General features: G+C 37.6%; 2 protein-coding genes and 1 pseudogene across 8 annotated transcripts; 2 read left to right on the top strand and 1 right to left on the bottom strand.

Moving 5' to 3' along the window:
* LOC137749242 (GDSL esterase/lipase 1-like) overlaps nucleotides 1-12,386 on the top strand; it is a 94,813-nt pseudogene extending 82,427 nt beyond the window's left edge.
* A 906-nt stretch (nucleotides 12,387-13,292) lies between these two features.
* Nucleotides 13,293-15,173, top strand: LOC137709383 (GDSL esterase/lipase 1). 2 transcript variants are annotated; one of them, XM_088688666.1, is made up of 5 exons: nucleotides 13,293-13,608; nucleotides 13,700-13,821; nucleotides 14,046-14,276; nucleotides 14,393-14,614; nucleotides 14,738-15,070. In XM_088688666.1, exons 1-5 carry the CDS (start codon nucleotides 13,356-13,358, stop codon nucleotides 14,897-14,899), a joined length of 990 nt encoding a protein of 329 aa, XP_088544792.1. In that variant the 5' UTR covers nucleotides 13,293-13,355; the 3' UTR covers nucleotides 14,900-15,070. The 2 variants fall into 2 exon arrangements, with proteins under 2 accessions (XP_088544792.1, XP_068304578.2); XM_068448477.2 differs by having other exon boundaries at nucleotides 13,295-13,608; nucleotides 14,393-14,648; nucleotides 14,738-15,173.
* A 2,138-nt stretch (nucleotides 15,174-17,311) lies between these two features.
* Nucleotides 17,312-22,217, bottom strand: LOC137708760 (ubiquitin-conjugating enzyme E2 2-like). Of its 6 annotated transcripts, none has more exons than XM_088689593.1 (6): nucleotides 21,376-22,196; nucleotides 19,493-19,540; nucleotides 19,353-19,390; nucleotides 19,148-19,233; nucleotides 18,199-18,333; nucleotides 17,312-17,716 (listed from the first exon to the last, which is right to left on the bottom strand). In XM_088689593.1, the coding sequence occupies exons 4-6, from the start codon at nucleotides 19,207-19,209 to the stop codon at nucleotides 17,680-17,682; spliced, it is 234 nt and encodes a 77-aa protein (XP_088545719.1). In that variant the 5' UTR covers nucleotides 19,210-19,233; nucleotides 19,353-19,390; nucleotides 19,493-19,540; nucleotides 21,376-22,196; the 3' UTR covers nucleotides 17,312-17,679. The 6 variants fall into 6 exon arrangements, 2 of the variants coding, with proteins under 2 accessions (XP_088545719.1, XP_088545720.1); XM_088689594.1 differs by having other exon boundaries at nucleotides 19,368-19,390; XR_011064825.2 differs by having other exon boundaries at nucleotides 17,312-18,971; nucleotides 21,376-22,217.
* Between the last annotated feature and the right edge of the window lie 278 nt (nucleotides 22,218-22,495).

Raw genomic sequence — 22,495 nt, 5'->3', positions numbered from 1 at the left:
GTGGTACTGTTCTTTTACCCTTGTCGACAAACGTTTTGATCCCGCAAATCCTGCTTTTTGAAATAGAGTGATGACTCTTCGATTTCTGAACGAACGCCTCTTTGCTTTCTGAGCTGGCGCCTCTTCGATTTCTGAACAAACGCCTCTTCGATCTCTGAGCGACACGTAGTAGTCCGGATGCGGCTCTGTCAGAGATTTTTTGACAAAGTTGCACGCGTTTTCTGAAAAGCAGAGAAAGCGTCGCCGAACTTTGCGCTTGTCGGCAAAAGTGTGTCGTTGCGATGATGACCTCCACGTGTTTTCAGCTTTGTCAGAGATCTTTTGACAAAGTTGAACGCGTTTTCTGAAAAGCCGAGAGATCGTCGCCGAACTTTACGCAGGAAATCCGGCTCTTTGAATCGGTGGTCGTGGCGCCTTGGCTTTTTATAGAGGTATCGATCACCCCCAACATACACATTCTGAAGATTGCCCATTCTTGAAAATCGACTCCGGCCTTTTGAGAATTAACTCCATCACCCCTTCTCTTTGAACACCTTTGAAAAATGACTAACTCATCGAACCTTTGCTTAGATTTGAGTCTCAGCAGCGATCCGGTTGCGCCCCGTCAAGGTAATGTATGGCGCCCTTCTTTTTTATCTTCTAATGGTCCTCTTACAGGTGAAGACTCCATGATGACGGATGCAACAACAGTTACGATAGTAGCTAGGAACCTCCTCACTCCTAAGGATAGTAGGCTGCTTTCAGGACGGTCTGATGAGTTGGCCGTTCAAGAGTCCCTCGCTCTCAGTGTTCAGTGTGCAGGCTCTGTGTCCAACATGGGCCAACGCCTACTTGCTCGCTCCCGGCAGGTTGAATCGTTGATGGCAGAGGTGGAAGGTCTCAAGCAATAGATCAAACAGCTTAAGCACGAGAATAGAAGTTTGCACGTGCTTGCCAACAATTATTCGACGGGCATGAAGAGGAAGCTTGATGAGCTGCAAGAATTTGAAGGTCGGATTCAAAGTGATCGTCAAAGGCTTGCGGCTTATCTCCAGAGGCACCTTTTTCCTGGGTCATCTAGCGTTCCACCAAGTATTGAGGCCTCGAATGATCCATCTCCGATGCCTCCTGCTCCGATGCCTCTCGCTTCGATAGTTTTGCCACGTAGTGGGGCTTCACGTAAACAACCTTTGTGAAGGCTACATCTGCTTTTTTTTTTTTTTTTTTTTTTTTTTTTGAATCAAACGGCATGGAATTTATCTTTGAATGGAAGGTGATACTTGAAATGATCCGGTAATAGTTTAAATTCAAGATTGGGTGCCTGAATCATCAACAACATGTTAGTATAAAAGAAAATTGAAATTCGGGGAGGCAGCTTACCTGTGTGCTCCGACATGAACTCAAGGATAAACACATCTTCTTTGAACATTGTAGGACCAGAAAATCCAACTTCTTTGGGAATTGTTGTCTCAAGTATATCCTTTTTAACGAATTCTTGATATTCCATACCTTGCACCTTTGGAAGGGCTTCCAAGATGTCTTTTTCACTTTTTTCTTCCTTGGAATTCATGAACCTGCAAGGAATATGGATATTTGTTGGAACGGGGTTAGAAATAATGAAATTTGGAACAACCTTACCTGAATTAGATGGCGTAGGAGCAATAGGTGCCTCCGGCAAAGGTGTTTCCACCCTTGCCGTGGGTTGGGTGTATTCTTCCTCAAATTGCAATATTTCATCTTCCTTGTGATTTGATTTTAATGGTTGAGGGTCCGTTCCAACCTCCTTGCCACTTCTTAACATGATAGCATTGGCGGTTTCAAATCCTCCCTTTGGATTTACAATGGTTGAACTAGGGAGTTTGCCTTGGTCGCAAAATTGTCCTACAAACTCCGCTATCTGCCCACCTTGCTTTTCCAAGTGGTCCAACCTTTTGTCTTGATTTTTCCTCTCTTCTTTTTGAGCTTGGATTCCCTACGTCAAAGTAGTAAGTAATTGAAAAATCTTATCATTATCACTTGAATTACCTACATTACTTTGGGCAAGTTGTGGTGGCTGCATAGGCGTTGAATAGAACTCCTCATATGGCTGCCAATATTCTCCTTGTTGAGCCTCATTGGCTTGATTTTGTGAGCCCTGCACCAAACAAATTAATTCATTAAGCTTTTGATTATAATCTATTGACGAACTTAAGTTTGGTTGGGCATATTGAATATGAGGTTGTGGTGGCTGCATAGGTCTTGAATAGAACTCCTCATATGGCTGCCAATATCCTTCTTGTTGAACATGTTGAGGTTCCCACCACATAGAGTTTGAATGATCACTCCAATCTGAATTTTAAGTATTGGAAAACACGTTATTCCTTGATTGAAGATCAACTATATCAACGCTTTGCATTTGGGACCTTTCCATGAGCTGTGACAAAAGAGAAGCATTATCAAGTACCATGTTGTGCTTCTCTAGTACCTAAAAGCAACAAAACAAAACAAAACACAAATCAGAAAATAAAACTAAAATACATAAACAGAAACGAACAATCCAAGGGATTAGCAAATTTGCTAATCCCCGGCAACGGCGCCAAAATTTGATGCGAGAATTATACGCACGCAAATTAAACCCTCTTTTTGTCAAATTGTAGTAAGTATGTAAGTAGGGATCGTTCTGGACCGGGGATTAGGAGGGATTGTTAATCACTTGGATTTGACTCAAAAACGTAAAAACACAATATAAAACACTAAACTAGACTCAAAGAATGCAAAACTAAACTTTAAAACACTAAAACAAACCAAAAGACTCAAACATCACCCAAAACACTCAAAACTGCCTTAAAAACACTTTCTGGGCAGTTTTGAGCACTTTGGTGAATTTGGACGAATTTGTGTAATAAATTGAATCAAAACACTTATAAACACAAACTAAATGTATTTCTAACTAAATTGGACAATAAAGTAAAGGGGGATTGAGTTTTGGACGAAATTAAACTAAATGCACAGATTGTAATTTAAGGGCAGAATGTAAATATGAATGTGATGGAATGAAGGCTAGCTAAGGGGTTCATCTCCACACATGTTACACTTGCATAATAAAACGATTTCCAATTGCTTTTCAATAAACCATGAATTCTCAACACCCCAAGTTGACCGTGAATTGCACTAATTAACCCTCAGATTTTCCTAACGTTATTGAATTGGATGATTGCATACGACAACCCAAAACATTCCCCACAAGTTCCCTATATGAACTGCATAATAGAGATACAAGCAAGAATCATTACGTTCTTTGAAAACCATAAGCATTGACGAAGCACTCGTTACTATGAACTGCATGAAACTCTTGCCAAGAATTTATTTAACGCGATTGTTCATAAGCAACCTCCACTACTTGTGAATATAAGTTTGTAACGATTAGGTGAAACTCACTTATATTCTAGCGTCATATTCATGCATGAAAATTAAGCTTGCACTCTCAATAAACATACATAAATAAGTTATCTATCAAATAGTTAAACAAATTGAATTCACAACTTATGAAACGCAATTAGAAGTAATCAAATCATAATGCAAGCATAAACATATATTTCGAATCCCCCCCCTAGCCAAGGGGGGTTTTAGTTCCTCATACGTACAAAACAAAGAGAATTGAAATTAAACATTGAAATCAAAGGAAAAGAAACACCTAAACATTCCAACAACTCATGGTTGAATTGTATGAACGTTTAGGCCCGCTTCTCTTCCTCTTTGTTGTAGCACAAGGTCTAAGGATTTGTGAGGAGTGATAGGCACGGCAATGGAGAGAAAAGATGCAGAAAATGGAATGGATTTACACGGCATTGGTTGTGTGATTGTGATGGTGTGTTGTGTGATGATTTTCTGAATTGAATCCCCCCCCTTTGTGGCTGCAATGATGTTTATTTATAGGTGAAAAAGGGGGAATATGACAGCTAGGTTGTTGGTGGAAAGCTGGAAATGCAAAGGGGAATGCATGTGGCTGATTTGTGAAGGGAATGCATGTGCAAAACAGCTAGGGTGAATGATGATGAATGCATGTGGATTAAAGAGTGAATGGTGGCTGCAATAATGAAATGGAATGGCTGGAAAGGGTATGAAAGTGCACGGCAAGAAAAGGGGGAGCATGTTGATGGGTGCATGTGATTGAATTATTTGTTGGGAAAGAATAGGAGTGACACTAGGTTGGTTATGCATGTGGAATGTGGTTGAATTGGTGGTGCATGTGCATGTGCTTTGACAGCTAGGTTGAATTAATTAAAGGGAGTGCATGTGGCTGATTTGATTTTTGGAAGATGCATGTGGATTAAAGGGGAATGACAATGAGTGCATGTGGGTGAATGTGTGGCTGCATGGTTGAATGATTAAAAGGGCATGTGGGTTGGAAATGCATGTGGAATGAAGTGGAATGAATGGAATGCAATCTGAAATGGGATGGGAGTGTGGTTGGCACGGCACAAAAGGAAGTGGTTTTGGTGAATGGCTGATTAGAATCTAGGGTGAATGGTGTGTACGGTTTTTGGGAGAGAATGTGCGTTGGATGCATGGCAAGGTGTTAGAATGGGCTAGGCCCTTTGTTTTATGTCCTAGAGTGCATACAAGGCCTTCAATTTCGTCCAACACTTTGGCTCCAAGCATAAGTTATCCATCCTTAGCCCAAAAGTGCTCCAAAATGCTCCAAAATGCACCTTTTTACTTCCTTAGCCATATGAACCTAGAAACACACGAAAATGGCATAAAGAACTAAAATAACTAAAGAAACACAACGTAAATGCACGAGAACAAGCCAATTAAGTCGCATAAATATGCTCCTATCATTGACTTAGTCTCATAGGACAGGTGTATGCACCAGAGTAGGTTCTTAATTTGAAGGGCTTAGGTTGCTCTCAAAGTAACTGTCTCTGTTTTGTAGGGAAGAAGAAGGGATAAGAATGTATGAAGAATCCAATGTTGATTTAGTGAAAGATAATGTTATTCACACATTCATTTTACTTTTCACACATCCTATTAATTTTTTATCATTGATCTTCTTTAATTCATTTGATCCGATCGAGCCGAAAATTAAGAAAGATCTATGAAAAGTAAAATGAATGGATGGATAGCACTACCCTTCAATGAAGGGTTTACTGAGTTGCCATGACTAACTCGAGCACTCTTCTCTGAAAGCCTCTTGATTTGTTCTTCATTTCCTTGCTCTGAAATTGCCTCTCACACACACACACACATACAGAAAGTGATGAGGGACCATCTGAACAGTCACACAACATTACAAAAGACAGACCAAGAAGAGACATTAAAAGACCCATCAAGTTTCATGATTAATTATTCAATAGTTTGGGAACTGGTGGTTATTAAGTTATGCCTAGAGACTTGTTTTATGCCTTTATTGTAATGTTATGTCTTCTTTTCTTCCCTATAAGTTTGCTGGAAGGAGGAGAGGTATTTAGTTTTTGGAAATAAGACAATATAACTCTATGAGTTTATCAATCAAAGAACTCTATTTGCTTCCAATTGCTTTATTGCTAGCTGCTTTTATTTCCTATTCTCTGCAAGACAACTTGACCTGCATCAAGTGGTATCAGAGCAACTCCTTGGGACCACTGTTGTCAACCTCTCTGTAGACTGATGGTGCGAGGTGGTCGTCGCGGTGGACGTGGTCTGGGACGCGAAGCTCGTGATATCGAGAATGAGGATTTGAGAAGACAAGTGCAGCAATTAGCAAAGCGATTAGAGCGCTTTGAAACCCGAAGCCGTCGAGATGACGAACTTCTCTTAGAGGATGATATCAATCCCTTCGGGCAGCCTAACGACAGGTTCAATGATATCAATATGAAGGTTGATATCCCTGAATTTGAAGGGAGGATTAAGCCAGACGAATTCATAGATTGGTTGAACATCATTGAGAGGATCTTTGATTACAAAGAAATCCCTGATCACCAAAAGGTAAAGGTTGTGGCCATTAAGTTGACCAAGTATGCATCAGCTTGGTGGGAACAATTAAAGGTACGAAGAGAAATGATGGGAAAGTCTCGAATTAGCACATGGGAAAAAATGAAGAAGAGTTGAGGAAGAAATTCCTACCTGAAAACTACATCCAGAAGTGGTACTCCAAGTTGTATAACTTCCAGCAAGGTGGAAAATCAGTAGATGACTATACTGGAGAGTTTGATTTACTGATGGTTCGATGTGGTGTGGATGAGTCTGAAGAGCAGACAATCGCTCGTTATTTGGGAGGACTGCGTAGAGAAATTACATGATGCAAAGAAGTGGTACTCAACATATGATGTGGAATTCTACTCTATAATTCAGTCTCTCCGACATTGGCATCATTATTTAATCCAAAGAGAGTTTATTTTATTTTCTGATCATGAGGCTTTGAAGTATATCAATGGTCAACATAAACTTAATGCTCGACATGCGAAATGGGTAGCTTAATTGCAAGAGTTCACTTTTATTATTCAACACAAATCAGGGAATCAAAACAAAGTTGTTGATGCATTGAGCAGGAGATCTTCTTTGTTAACTTCTATGCAAGCATGTGTGATTAAGTTTGAAATGCTTAAGGAGCAATATGTGGAGAATCCTGATTTTGGGAAGATTTGGTCTGATTGCCAAAGTGGGAAAGCTTCTGAATTTGTGTTGCAAGATGGGTATTTATTCCATGGCAACCGGTTGTGCATACCACGGTGTTCGTTGCGTGTTATAATTTCGGAATTGCATGAAGGGGGTCTCGCTGGCCATTTTGGGCGTGATAAAACCTTGGGACTTGTTGAGGAGAAGTTTTATTGGCCAAAATTACATAGAGATGTGGCCAAGCATGTAAGTAGATGTCGGGTGTGTCATATAGCCAAGAGTAGATCCCAAAATACAGGTTTGTATACTCCTTTACCTGTTCCGGCAGCACCTTGGGAGGATGTATCAATGGACTTCGTATTAGGGCTTCCAAAAACTAGACGTGGGGCTGATTCCATACTTATTGTGGTAGATAGATTTTCCAAAATGGCTCATTTCTTTCCATGTAACAAGACTTTCGATGCCACCCATGTTGCTGACTTATATTTCAAAGAGGTTGTCAAACTCCATGGCATACCCAAGTCCATCACATCAGATCGTGATCCTAAGTTCATTAGTCATTTTTGGAGAACCTTATGGCGAAAAGTGGGAACTCGCCTTCAATTTAGTAGCTCTCATCATCCTCAAACCGACGGTCAAACGGAAGTGGTAAATCGATCGCTCGGGAACCTTTTGAGAAGCTTAGTTGGAAAAGAAAAACATAATTGGGATTTCACTTTATCACAAGCTGAGTTTGCCTTCAACAGGTCCAAGAACTGGTCAACTGGAAAATGTCCATTTGAAATAGTTTATGGACTTATTCCAAATGGACCTCTTGATTTGATTCCTCTACCAGTAATTGACCATTTTAGCGGAGATGCCAATGATATGGTAGCACACATCAGAGACCTACACTCTCAAGTCACAAGAATTCTGGAAGAGAGCAATGAGAAGTATAAGGCTGCAGCAGATAAACATCGAAGACCCATGGAGTTCAAAGAAGGTGACTTGGTGTGGATTAGTCTTCGTAAAGAAAGGTTCCCACGTGGACGGTTTAGCAAACTTCATGATAGAGCTGATGGCCCTTTTCGAGTAATGAAGCGAATTGGTGAGAATGCATATCAGTTAGAGCTGCCTGGTAACGTGGAAGTGTCTGCAACTTTTAATGTAGCTGATTTGCAGCCATATTATGAAGACATTCTGGAACAAAAGTCTGACTCGATGACGAGCCATTTTCAGCTAGGAGGGAATGATGAGGGACCATCTGAATGGTCACATAACATTACAAAAGACAGACCAAGAAGAGACATTAAAAGACCCATCAAGTTTCAAGATTAATTATTCAATAGTTTGGGAACTGGTGGTTATTAAGTTATGCCTAGAGACTTGTTTTATGCCTTTATTGTAATGTTATGTCTTAATTTCTTCCCTATAGTTTGCTGGAAGGAGGAGAGGTATTTAGTTTTTGGAGATAAGACAATATAACTCTATGAGTTTATCAATCAAAGAACTCTATTTGCTTCCAATTGCTTTATTGCTAGCTGCTTTTATTTCCTATTCTTTGCAGGACAACTTGACCTGTTGGATTTGGTATAAAATTGGAATTTTATTCCTAACTAAAGTAGGAATCCTAGTTGTAATGAGTATAGGAAACTTGGACGCAAGTTTCCAGGTGATGTTTGGATTCTAACTTAGTTTAGGATTAAGTTTGTGGCTAGGTTGTCTAGTATAAATATGTGTAAACCTTAACGTTAGGGTGTGTGAATTTGAGAGACTTGAGAGGCAAGAGAACTACTATGAAGATTAATGTGAGTTCTTTTGTAATCCTTTATTAATTAATAAAGTGAGTTTCCGTTGTTCATATCTTTGTGTGATTGTTTTGGTTTAGTCATCTTGCTTGTGTTACAACAAGTGGTATCAAGAGCTTGGTTCAGTGATTAAGCCAAAACAATGACAAAACTTGAAGACTCTAGCAAGAGTAGAGATGATGGGGGCACTGAGGTTACCAAAACATCGGTGCAAAGTGCTAGGTTCGAGATCGAGAAGTTTGTCGGGACTAATAACTTCGCTATATGGCAGTGTGAAGTTAAGGATGTGTTGATACAACAAGGACTACTTGTAGTACTTAAAGATATGCCTATGTCGATGAAAAAGGAGGAATGGCAGCGGCTGAATGCGCATACATGTTCCACAATTCGATTATGTCTTGGCAAGGCACAGAAGTATGGTGTGATGAATATTTCATCGGCCAAAGAACTATGGGATACACTGGAGTCCAAATATTTGAAAAAGAGTGCAGAAAATAGACTTTATCTTAAAAGTAAGCTTTATCGTTTCCAATATAAGGAATGAACGAAGATGATTGATCATCTCGAAGAGTTTAACAAAATGATTGCTGAATTGTTGAATTTAGAAGAGACGATCAAGGATGAAGACAAGGCGTTGATCTTGATGAATTCTTTGCCTGAATCCTATGAATCATTTGTTATGACATGGATTTATGGTAGAGAAACTATTAAATTTGATGAGATCTCAAGTGCTGTGATGAATCATGAAGTTCGAAATCTTGATAGACAAGAGAGGAACAACTCTGAAGCACTAATGGTGAGAGGAAGATCAAAAGAAAGAAAGTCTGCAAATAGGAAGAAAAGCAAGTCTCGCACAAGAGGTAACTCAAGCAACAGAAAATTCTTGGATAAAGATGAGTGTGTTTTTTGCCATGAGAAGGGACATTGGAATAAGGATTGTCCTAAAATCAAGGCTAAAAACAAGGAAAGGGAATATGAGGATTCAGAGGCAAACATGGTTGAAAAGAAGACTGGCAAGAAGTTGAAAGTCTTAAGAAGTGATAATGGCGGGGAATATACTTCTGATCCCTTCTTCAAGATATACAAAAAGGAAGGTATTACTCGTCACTTTAGTGTTAGAGAAACTCCCCAACAAAATGGCATTGCAAAGAGGTTGAATCGAACATTGCTGGAAAAGGTGAGATGTATGCTTTCACATAAGAGATTTTGGGCAGAAGCATTAAATTATGCATGCCATATTTTGAATCGTCTACCTTCTGCAGCTTTAAATGGTAAGACTCCAATGGAGTTATGGTCAGGAAAAATAGCTCAAGACTATGAAAGACTAAGGGTTTTTGGGTGTGATGCTTACTACCATGTGAAAGAAAACAAATTGGATCCGAGAGCAAGGAAAGCTATCTTTTTAGGGTTCAATAGTGGCGTCAAGGGATTCAGGTTGTGGAGCACAGAACTCAAGAAGGTAGTAGTGAGTAGAGATGTGATGTTTAATGAATCCCATATGAAACTTAGAGAGGACAGGAATGTTGTCCATAAGGTGGAGCTATCAATAGATAATTCTCAAAAATCAAGCATTGAGAATGACGAACAAAATAGGGACGACCAAGAAGAAAGACAAGACGAAGAAGTTGTGGTTGACGATATTCAAGAAAAATGCATTGCCAAGAGGAGAGAAAGAAGAGATGTTGTGCTTCCTGCCAGATTCAAAGATTGTGTTGCATGTCTGGCATACGCGTTACCAATAATCGAAGTTGATATCCTTACAAGTTTTACTGAAGCAACGAGTAGTGGAAAAGCAAAGAATTGGCATGAAGCTATGGATGACGAGATGTTGTCACTCAAGAAGAATAAAACCTGGGAATTGATGGAGTTGCCTAAAGGAAGCAAGGCCATTGGGTGCAAGTGGGTATATGCAAAGAAAGATGGAATAGATCATGCAAGTCCAGTAAGGTTCAAAGCCAGACTAGTGGCTAAAGGTTATGCTCAGAAGGAATGAGTAGATTATAACGAAATCTTTTCTCCTGTAGTGAAACACTCATCCATCCGAATTCTACTTGCATTAGTGGCACAATTTGATCTTGAGTTAGTCCAGTTAGATGTAAAAACTGCTTTTTTACATGGAAATCTATCCGAATAGATTTACATAAGGCAACCTGAAGGTTATGAAGAACAAGGAAAAGAGGGTCTAGTCTGCAAGCTCAACAAGTCACTATATGGTTTAAAGCAATCACCGAGGCAATGGTATTTGAGGTTTGATAAGTTTATGAAGGATCAGGACTACACTAGAAGTCATTACGATCATTGCGTGTATCACAAGAAATTAAGTGAAGGTACATATGTCTACTTATTAATTTATGTGGATGATATGCTTATTGCCTCTAGTGATATAACCGAAATTACAAAGCTCAAAGGTCAGATGCAGAAAGAGTTTGAGATGAAAGATCTTGGTGAAGCAAGGAAGATTTTGGGGATGGAGATCACTCGAAACAGGAAGGAAGGATTGGTGTATTTATCGCATAAACAATACTTGGAAAAACTGCTACACAAGTTTGGCATTAGTGAGGAAACCAAATCTGTGAGTACACCTCTTGCTCCTCATTTTAAGTTGAGCACTCAACTATGCCCTAAGCGTGATGAAGAAAAAGCTAGGATGAAAGATGTTCCTTATTCCAGTTTGGTTTGAGGGTTGATGTACACTATGGTATGTACTCAGCCCGATATTGCTCATGCAGTGGGAATTGTAAGTAGGTTTATGCATAATCCTGGAAAAATGCATTGGGATGCTGCTAAATGGATACTGAGATACCTTCATGGAACAAGGAATATAGGAATTTGTTTTGAACATAATGACGGAGAAATTGATAAGTTCTCCATTAGTTATGTGGACTCTGATTTTCTAGTGATTTAGACAAAAGAAGGTCTACCACAGGGTATGTATTCACTATGGCGAAAGGTCCTATATGTTGGAGATCAATACTACAACCAACCGTTGCTTTATCAACCACAGAAGCTGAATATATGGTGATGGCTGAGGCTATTAAGGAGGCCATTTGGACACTTGGTTTGATAGAAGATTTGGGTGTAAACCAACACAAGTTGGATGTGTATTGTGATAGTCAAAGTGCCATTTACTTGGCAAAGTATCAAGTACATCATGCGAGGACCAAACATATAGATGTGCGATATCATTTTGTTCGAGAGATTATAGCTGAAGGTAAGATTCGTGTTAAGAAGATTGCTACGGCTGATAATCCTGCTGATATGTTAACAAAGGTAGTTGGTGTATCAAAGTTCAAGCATTGCTTGGATTTGGTGCATGTTAGACAAGTTTGAAACTTGACAATGGTGGAGCAACGGAAGCAGATGAAGTCTCTGATGGAATTTCTTACCAAGGTGGAGATTGTTGGATTTGGTATAAAATTGGAATTGTATTCCTAACTAAAGTAGGAATCCTAGTTGTAATGAGTATAGGAAACTTGGACGCAAGTTTCCAGGTGATGTTTGGATTCTAACTTAGTTTAGGATTAGGTTTGTGGCTAGGTTGTCTAGTATAAATATGTGTAAACCTTAACGTTAGGGTGTGTGAATTTGAGAGACTTGAGAGGCAAGAGAACTACTGTGAAGATTAATGTGAGTTCTTTTGTAATCCTTTATTAATTAATAAAGTGAGTTTCCGTTGTTCATATCTTTGTGTGATTGTTTTGGTTTAGTCATCTTGCTTGTGTTACAACTGCATCAGAAAGATACAAACTTTAACACCTTCTCCCTTTAGTTTTAGTTCCTCTTGTTTGGTTTTTTTCATAAGTTAATAAGTCATGATTCTTTTTTAATTTTGTTATTATTATGTTTTAAAGGTTTGAGAGAAGGAAAGACTGCATGATGTGGATCTGGTCCATAAGGAGCAATTTATACTTGTAGAGGAAAGAGAGGTGTGACTGAATATCTGTTATGTCACAATGCTACTGAATGTGTGTTTTTTCGACTCTTTCCATCCAACCGAAAAGGTTTATCGGAAAGGTTCACCGGAAAGTGTCCAAGTTATGGTGAACATTTGGTCTTTTCTGTATTCTAATTCTCTACACCAACAGAAGGGAAGAAATTCTAATCGATTAGCTGACTTGATTCAGCCAATAAGAATTGTAACTCTTCATTCAAATAAATCAGTGTCTGTTTTCTTTTTATCAAATATTCTTGTTTCTTTCTTTAATTTTTTTAAGAGTGAAATTAGAGAGGTGGAATATAGTTTGTAAACTTGTCACATTATTTGGTATTAGTCTGTAAACTGAATACCAACATTGAGGGAGGGAGTGGCAATGGTCCATATCGAAGAACTTTGAGCTGTGAAGGGAAGAGAGGTGTCATACATTATTGTTTATGTCACAATGTTACTAAATATTCTTTGACTCGGGCCATACAAAGTCTTCTTTGTTAAATCCTTGCAATCTCAAAGCATTATCTGAAACTATTTTTTTTTCTTTTTTGGTTAACATAATAGACCGGCCATAATAATTTGACACCGAATTTGTTAGCCACGTAAGTAACAAAGAAAGAGGAGTATTAAGTGGTTTTTATTTTTCATTGAAGAAAATTGAGGCTTCACCATAAAACAAATAGGCACTATGGGGGAGTGGCCCTACTTATAAATCCATGAACATCCCTCCTCTCATTAACATAAGATTCATTATCAACATTCATCTCATGGTACAATACAATTATTAAAGTACAAGACATATAGATCAATGAACCTTCTAATTTGGCAGACTCCCTGTGAACGGTACTGGTTGAAATTCGTTTACGTATGCGATTAGCCAAGCCACACCAAAATTCCAAGTCCAAATTTGTTATTATAATATTAGTATTGTTTGAAATTCGTAACTTCGTATACATTAAATTATGTTATGAGCACCTATATTGGACTAAACAAATTAGTCATTTACTTTTTGCGCAAGAAAATCAGACACCTATATATATGAACCAAAGGATCGAAGATATAACACATACAAAACCAGAACAAAAATGGCAACATTAAGGCTTCAAATATGTATTCTGGCTTTCTGTGCAAGCCTTCTTATTCCAAGCAGCTACAGCCATGGCGAGAAAAAGCATGCAGCCTTGTTCATCTTTGGTGATTCATTATTTGATGTCGGAAATAATAACTACATCAATACTTCCCGTAACTTTCAGTCAAATATTTGGCCATATGGGGAAACCTTCTTCAATTACGCTACCGGTAGAGCTTCTGATGGTCGTCTAATTCCGGATTTCATCGGTGAGATGCTGTAAATAATGAATTGTTATATATCTAATACTAGTGAATAATTTATGTACAAATGATTTTAAAATTTCTATTAATGATGCAGCTGAGTATGCAAAATTGCCATTAATAACGCCGTATTTACAACCCGGGTTCGACAATTATATTTATGGGGTGAACTTTGCATCTGGTGGAGCGGGTGCTCTTGCAGAAACCTATCAAGGATTTGTATGTGGTCTTGCTTATATATATATGCCTTCTTATGTGTTATTATTTTTACAGCACTTAGATTCTATATAAAAATCATTAATTTTTATTTTTACCGCGCAATGCCATGTTAAATTTAACTTCCATCTATCGAATATGTGCCATCATTTGTTGAGACTACTCATTTTGCCAATATATATTGTGTCCTCTCTTCATTAGCATGACCTTGTCATTCTTGTATACAGGTAATAGACCTTAAAACTCAACTAAGTTATTTCAAGAACGTCGAGAAGCAGTTGAGGCACAAACTAGGCGATGCAGAAGCTTACACATTTCTATCAAACGCTGTTTACTTGATTAGCATTGGAGGCAATGATTACTTCATCCCATTCGTAACAAATTCAACTTTGTTTGAATCCCACTCACATGAAGAATATGTTGGCATGGTGATTGGAAATCTCACCAATGTGATCGAAGTAAATGCATTCTGTTTACTTTCTCAAAAATATATAATACACATGCTACAATGTGATACTAGTTTTCTTCTTTTGAAAGTTCGGATGAGTTACTCTACTTCATATACATTTGCCAGGAAATATACAAGAAAGGAGGAAGGAAATTTGGTTTTGCAAACGGCTTTCCTCTCGGTTGTGTACCTAGCATGAGAATACTTAAACCAGAAAGCTTAGGTAGCTGCGTGGAAGAAGTTACAGCATTAGTGAAACTACACAGTAGAGTACTTGCTAAAGACCTTCTTAAGCTAAAGACCAAGCTCCAAGGATTCAGATATTCAAACGCAAATTTCTATAATCAAGTAAATGAGATTATTGGCAATCCATTAAAATACGGTAAAGTATTAGCCGCGATGCATTCTCCGTTTTGATTTAGCTTCTCAGATTGTTTTTAATATTCATTTTGTTATTATTATGCTGTAAAGGTTTCAAGGAAGGAAAGGCGGCGTGCTGTGGCTCTGGTCCATACAGAGGAATTTCGAACTGTGGTGGGAAGACAGGCTCCGCAGAATTTCAATTATGTGAAAATGTTACTGAATATGTTTTCTTTGACTCTGGACACCCAACAGAAAGGGTTTATCAGATAATGTCCAAGCTATGGTGGAGTGGAACTCCGTATGTGACTGGGACTAGCATTCATTTGATGGGGCTATTTGATCTTTAGACCAAACTAGATTTCAAATTTTAAACATAAAATTTAAATTTGAAAGCTTATGTGACATTTTGATTTTTTTTTTAATTATATTCTCCACCCGATATGTCAAATTTAAACCACTATTTATTACATTATTTATTTTTCATGAATGTAATAAGTATTTAGAACAAAAGGTAAGAATAAAAGTTTAAACCACATTATTGTTAGTTCATTGTAAGGTCTTTTCGATAATATCGTTTGTTAAAAAAAAAAAAATTAAAGTTGTTGACACTAATGCAGTATTTTTTTACTGTTATTACTAATGTGAACATTTTAACTCATCTTTTAAAGATGCTTAATTATCCCTTCCAAGCTAATCCTCTTTGAAAAAATGCACTTAATCCTTAAATCCCTTAAACTAACAGAATTTCTACTTGCAGTTGAACATCAGAGGCAAAAATAAAAATAAAAATAAAATCCGCTTGGTTATAAATTTTTTCCAGCCATTTGGCGATCCAACCCAACATGCATAGTCATGCGTCCAATAAAAATGCTTGACACTGTTTCACCAACCTGGCGGCAGTTCTTATTTCTCTGTCTCCTCCTTATTTCCAGCCGGAGGGCGGCCTCGGCACAACAACCAAGAAAAAGGAAAAAAAAAAATCGCGGACGCATGTAAACTGTAAAAAGGGTATGAAAACGCACATGATTCACCAAAAGTGAAGGAAACTCGTCAAAAATTAAGAAAAAAGTAAAGGAAAAAGGAAAGGCCAAGGGAAATGGGGTCCAGCCTGATGGGTTGTCGGTCGCCCATGTGCAATCCTAATTCCTAATTGCATTATTGGCATAGAGTTGACGGGTTTATTAATTATAACGAAAATTAATGTAAAAAGTTTAAAAATTTTGAGTTTTAATGATAAGGATAAAATAACGTATAAAATAAATAGTACCAAAATTGACTTTTTAGTGTAAAAATATAATTTTTCGTTAAAATAAACAGTAACATGAGTTTTTCGTTAAAATTCTTTTAATTATAAGAAAAAGAAAGTAGTTCCTACAGAAAAAAGGGGGAAAAAAAAATCACAGACGCATGTAAACTGTATGAAAACGCACATGATTGACGCGTATTATTGACCAGAAGTGAAGGAAACTCGCCAAAAATGAAGAAAAAAGCAAAGGAAAGGGGGAAAGGCTGAGCGAAATGGGGCCCAGCCTGATGGGTTGTCGGCTAATTGCATTATTGTAGTGACTAGAAATATTGCCCGCGCGTTGTTGTGGGATTAAAAATCGTATGAAAAAAAATGTTTCAAGGCTATAATATATTGTTACAGAATGTTAATGTTATCTACATCAGTACTGATCCAGGGATTTTAAACGGAGGATGCAACAACTATTTATTTTTCCAAAGGGTTTTAAACGCAAGAAATTTACACAGATGATTTGGCTGAGAAAAATGAGAAGGATGAGAAGATCGGAAACCAAAGGTTGAGAAAAGGAAAGCAACAGGTAACTGAAGGAGATTTGGAGAGATGCAATTGAAGAGAACTTATCCACGATGATCGACGCGTGGCAAAACAGTGGAGAACGCATGAGAAGGCTGTGCAAAGGAAGAAAAGCAACGGGCAAGCTAGCATCAAACAGGGGCAAACATGTTCCAGATTTTTGTTTTTTAATTATATTTTGGTGGCAAGGCATGCATCATTGCTGCCAGGTGTGATGAGGTAAGGTTTTTTAATTATTTTTTGGCGGAAAGGCATGTACCATTGCTGTCAGTGTGGATTAGGTAAGGATAAAACGCTGGAATAGAAGAGAGAGTCGAATAACGACACAAAAAATAAAATAAAAGAGGGAGTCAGAATGGAAAAAAAAGATACCCAGGATGATCAACACGTGGCCAAAGAGTGAAAGAATCCCGAAGAAAAGGAGAATAACAATAAGGGTCTCTCCAACGCTAGAAGCAAACAAGAAAAACGGAAGAAAGCAGAGAAGCCAGGGGCAGATCCGTCCGGACACTATTGCTGAACAGTGCCAAAACCCAACTGGGTTTTAGTATATATAATGTGGGTTTATTAGTTTCATAAGCAATTCTGCACATTGTTGCAAACACCACTTCAGATTCAAAATAAATACATCCCATTTGTATTGAATAATTCAAAAATAAATACATCCTCATTATAACAACTACTATTGCATAATCTTGATCAATCTTTAGTTAGTAGTATTTGATAGTACTAGAAAATATGCCCGCGCGTTGCTGCGGGACTTGAATGCATCAGCCTTAATAGCATGAATAAGACATATTTAACCTGAATAAATTAAACATAATGATGAATGAATAGAGGGATAGATGAGTGAAAAGAGTCGGTAAGATAAACAGCTTGGTTTTTATATACATTCAACATAGGTGATATGAAAAGACATTGTACAATTAACAGGACGAAGTTGAACATTCTTGATTACAAAAGATGTGGTTGCAAAAAATCCTCTATTTCCATAAGAAACAGAAGCAACATGTAGTTCACACATATACTGCCTCTGAAGTTAAGACGACAAAATATGTCCAGCAGGCCAGCCGCCTGTTTTAGCAGTTAACAAAAAACATTAAAAGTATTGCGTTTTTGTTTCAGCAGCTAAGCTTTCAAGCACTAATGTTCAAAGAAAAAAAAATGCAGGACGCCTATTTCCGTAAGAAACAGAAGCAAGATGCAGTCCACACATATTTTGCCCTTGCGGTTAAGGTGGCAAAATATATGGCCTATAGGCCTGGCACCTGTTTCAGCAGTAAACAAAAAACAAAAAAACTGTTCCATTGTTGTTTCAGCAAGTTTTCAAGCACACAGTAACTCCAAGAAAACACAATGTTGGAAGATATAAAAACAATGCTAATTTCAAGCATAAACTATCTCTGAAAAATTAATACCTCACGTTTGTTTTCCCAATCTACGCCATAAATATTACTTAAAATTGAACCAGCCTTAACAAATACACCCAAAATTAAAATTAGTAATAAGAAACTAAAATAAAAGCAAGAAAAATAAAAATTGAAAATTGATAGGACTTACGAATGCCTATCTTTTCTTCCTTCCAGAAAACTACTTAAGAAACAATAAGATAAAGGGTTCCAAAAATAAGAAATATAAGCATTTTTCCAACTTACCGCGTCTCCTACCGAAAATGTGAAATATTAATGTTGCATAATAGAAGAGAAAACAACAGTAGATTTCTTTTATGCACTGCATTTTTCCAACTTACCCCAATATAACAGCTATCCACAGCATTATATTGTTATCCTGGGGTGCCCCACTAATCCCTGCAGGCGGGTCCTGTTGCAGCCTCTTGAAGTCTCTCATCAGCCTCTTCATTACAAGAGTCGACGTTCCTAATTTGCTACCACCCATATATCATGAACCCAATTTAATAAACCGTATTTTAAGATTAACTATGCATTGAGAGAAAACCAATTTCATTTTTTTTCCCAATGCCTGCCAAAACATCAAAACCCACATTTCTACACCAAATTGCACACAAAAGATATTGGGGCAACTCATTTGCGCAACTTAAACACATAGTTACCAATACAAATACTTTAAACTACGACGTGGATAGCTTCAGCTGAGCTAGGTATAGACAAATTCAAAGTTCAAGACTTGAAATCAGGCTCAAAAACTGGAAATTTCACTTCAATTAAGCAGCTTTTCAGATGTTTACAACTTAAATATGCATGATAACAAAAAGAATCATCCTTTCTTCACTAATTGGACACTAACCAAAAAATTCTAATTCATATTATTCAGATCACACATCCATACATACCTGAGAGATTTTCTTGTTCTGTTCTTGGTGTATTTCTTATCCACTTCTGTGTATTTCTCTTTTCTTTTTTAATAAATTGTTATAGTTTCTTCTCAAAAAAATACATACCTGAGAACGCTTAATCCCATAAATTAGCAAAAACTCTACTACCCTAAATTCCTAATCCCACTTGACTTCATTGCCCCACACCTTTGTGCCATGTCTCCCATTAACTAAAAACAGTCCCAAATCACACCAGCCAGCCATACAAAGCCACCAGCCACATCAAATATTAGGCACGATTCAGGTAACTAGATTGAAAGAACAGAGTTCAGATAACGAAATGCAATATAGTAAAATTCAAGAACATGATTCAGAGGATTTGAACTATATTGTGTTGAAAACTCACCGTAGAGCGACGGTTCCAGGGCGGTAGCGGTCAGGGTTCTTGACTCCTCCAATTGTGGCCATTGTGGGTGCAGATTTTATTGCAGCCTATACAAAATTAAAACAATTAGCAACTTAGATCCAATAATGTGATTGTTTCTCAGGAAAATTCGCTTGCAATTATTAATTCTAATTTTCTAGCCATTAAAAACCCAAATGAAACACACCTTGGTAGCAAGTACCTTCCCTTTCCGCAATTCTTTTCCTGGAAAAAAAAAATCACATGCATATTTATACACATAAAAGGTTGCAATGAAAAATATGAACAAATGATCTGCTGAAGAAACAAAAAAAAAAAATTAAATACCTCACTTAAAAGGAAAGTTAGCTCCAGCTACATAATGAAAATCTATATCTTGAACATGAAAATCAATGGAAAAATTAAATACCTCACAATATATGCAATAGCTCAATGAATTAGACACTTAAGACCTATTAAAGTTGTTATTCTTCGAAATACAGCAGCATAATCAATCAAGTTGACGCATATTTCAATCAAACTGATGCCTATTTCAATCGAGCCTCATTAAAAATTGAAAATACAGCAGCACAAAGCATAACGGAAGCTTGGAAATGGAAAAGGAACCTGCAATTAGGTTTCTTTGAGAAGCAAAAATGGCAGAATAGAACCCAGAATCACAAAGACAGAGACAGACTGGAGTGAGTCGGAGGATACAGCAAGACTGGACCTTTCTACCAGGCAAAACAATAGACTGCCAATGAACTAAACAACCTAAACAAATCTATGACAACTTTAAAGAACGAAAAAAAAAATATCTATGACAATTTGAAGAAAGCAGATGGCAAATCAAACAGTAAACAATGAATTAAAAACAATAAACTCATCCATACAATGTTGATGTTTTCTTCATCAGAAAACGTTTCTTCATCAGAAAACGTCTCCTGATTCAGACTTAGTACCTTAAACGAAAATGAGGAATACCTACGTATGAAAAAATTGTACTCTCCTACGTTGAACTCCATAACCTTTTGGTAGACTATCTCATCAACAAATAAGAGGGTATCAGTTCAACCATTTATCCAATCTACATGACGAAAATGGCTAATTTCGGTTTTCTTAGAAGCAAAGGACAAAAAACAACCAAGAAACAAAGCAATTAACATAGCACAACCCCCTAATTTACAAAGACATACAGCTAACCCTAGAGGTGAACTAAACAACCTACAAAGATCTATGACAATTTTAATGAAGGAACAAAATATCTATAACAATTTTTAAAAAGAAAATGATCAATCAAACAGTAAAGGATGAATCAAAATATCTTCAACTTGCACACTTTGTTCTCTGCTTCCTGGAGCCTACTCAAAGCCTCAACTGCAGCCCTACTCCTTGCTGCCTATATCTCAACCGTTGTCTCTCCCGTTGTCGTGGCCATCTCTCTCACCAAAATAATCTCATCAGTTCGAATTCCCTAATTCAATCTCTCTTTCCTGCCGTCAGCTTCCCGTGCTTTGCACCGTTTGGTTTTACTTTCATTAAAAAATTAGAGACCTGAATTATGGTGAGAGAACTCATCGATTGAGAAAGGGAGCAAGCAAGCAGAGGCGGGTAACAGAAGGGTCAGTTTTGAATTGAGTGATTCGAAGCTGCTTTGTTTTCACCTAATCCTCAAATCACAATCTCCTCTCTCTCTCTCTCTTTCTCTCTCTCTTTCCCTAAATCACGCTCTCCTCTCTTTCTCTCCCATCAAATCGACCACTCAATCCCCCCCTTTTGTCCCGAAAATCCTCCCCATTTTTCTCCCTGAAATCCTATACCCATCCCCCAAACCCAAATCTGCTTGTGACACTGACATCTCCCCTAACCCCAAATACAGCAGCCTAACTAACCCAATAATTTTTTACTCAAAATACAATAATTTGAGAAAGCAATTGACTGAATGGCCTAGATTGTAAACTAAAGTACCAGTAAGTAATTAAAAAATGACAATGAGCCCAAATTATATGCACCCAGATGAGGGGGAAAAAGAAGAGGAAAACTTTAAGATATAGGGGCAATGGGGTTTGCAGATGATAAGCATTAATCCATGGAAAATGGAGATTGATAAGTAAATTAGCAAATGAGAATATCTGCACCTTTTCGAAAATTGTAGTTGCATGAAATCAATTGCTGGAATTAAGAATATCTTAATATAGAATGTAACGAAATTGCAATTAATAGGAACACACCTGCATAGCCTTCGCTAGCACCTTGACATCTAGCTGCAAAATTCGAACAACAGTGTTTCCAGAAAGCAAAAAAGACTGAAATCAGACAGCATCTGAGCACACGGACAAAACCCCAAAAGTTACAAAATAAAAGCAATTGCGGAAATGCTAATAGATTCATTGTCCAACCCTCATACCTATTTCCCCACAAAACCAAAAACAAAAGGTTAGTTTGCTCCTCTCTGAAGCAAAGGGAAAGAAAGAAGGGAAGAGCAAAATAAAAGCAAAAGGGCAGTCTAAACCTAGACGCCAAGCATAATAAGTACAACTACTGCTAAAACCATTTGTCAGATCATATGAAACATGAATCATGAACATAAACGCATTAGAGTTTCCCTCATGGAATCCTCAAATAATCTGGTAGAGGTTGGATCACCCAGAGACGAAGAAACAATAGTCCTACCAAAACAGAAGCATGAAAAAAAAAGTTCTAAGAATTAGAAAAACATCATCCTCCATACCTGATGAGATATCTGTCTGCAAGGTGTAATCATTTGCATGTTCAATCAAAAAAATAATAAGATTATATTGCTTCCTGCATTTGTTACGAACTCAAATACAATAACAAAGAGAAAATCGATGTGTCCCTAATAATATGCTTGTTGTGTTTCCTTATTGAAATCTGAAGGACCAAAATCGCTTTAAGACAGCCTAAGAAAATGGATTCATATACTATGATCTTACCAAAATGTTTGTGCTCTCTGATTCATATTCAAATTCAAGCTTTTCTTCATCACTTTGCGCATAAATAGATTGGAGGGTAAAACATGTAACGGGGATTTGATAGGAGCATATTCATGCGACTTAAATGGCTTGTTCTCGTGCATTTACGTTATGTTTCTCTCGTTATTTTAGTCCTTTATGCTTCTTTTGTGTGTTTTCAGGTTCTAAGGGCCTAGGGAGCAAGAAAGTGCATTTTGAGGCCATTTGGAGCATTTTTGGGCATGGATTGGATAGCTTATCCATGGAGCCAAGAGGATGGACGAATTTGAAGGCCTTGTATGCACTTGAAGACACAAAACAATGGCCCTAACCCAATCACATAACACCTTGCCATGGGCTTAACACAAACACCATTCCT

The sequence above is a fragment of the Pyrus communis genome, chromosome 17 (assembly GCF_041283825.1).
Source record: "Pyrus communis isolate YQ-2024b chromosome 17, ASM4128382v1, whole genome shotgun sequence".
NCBI classification, from domain to species: domain Eukaryota; kingdom Viridiplantae; phylum Streptophyta; class Magnoliopsida; order Rosales; family Rosaceae; genus Pyrus; species Pyrus communis.
This window is presented reverse-complemented; position numbering and strand designations above follow the sequence as displayed.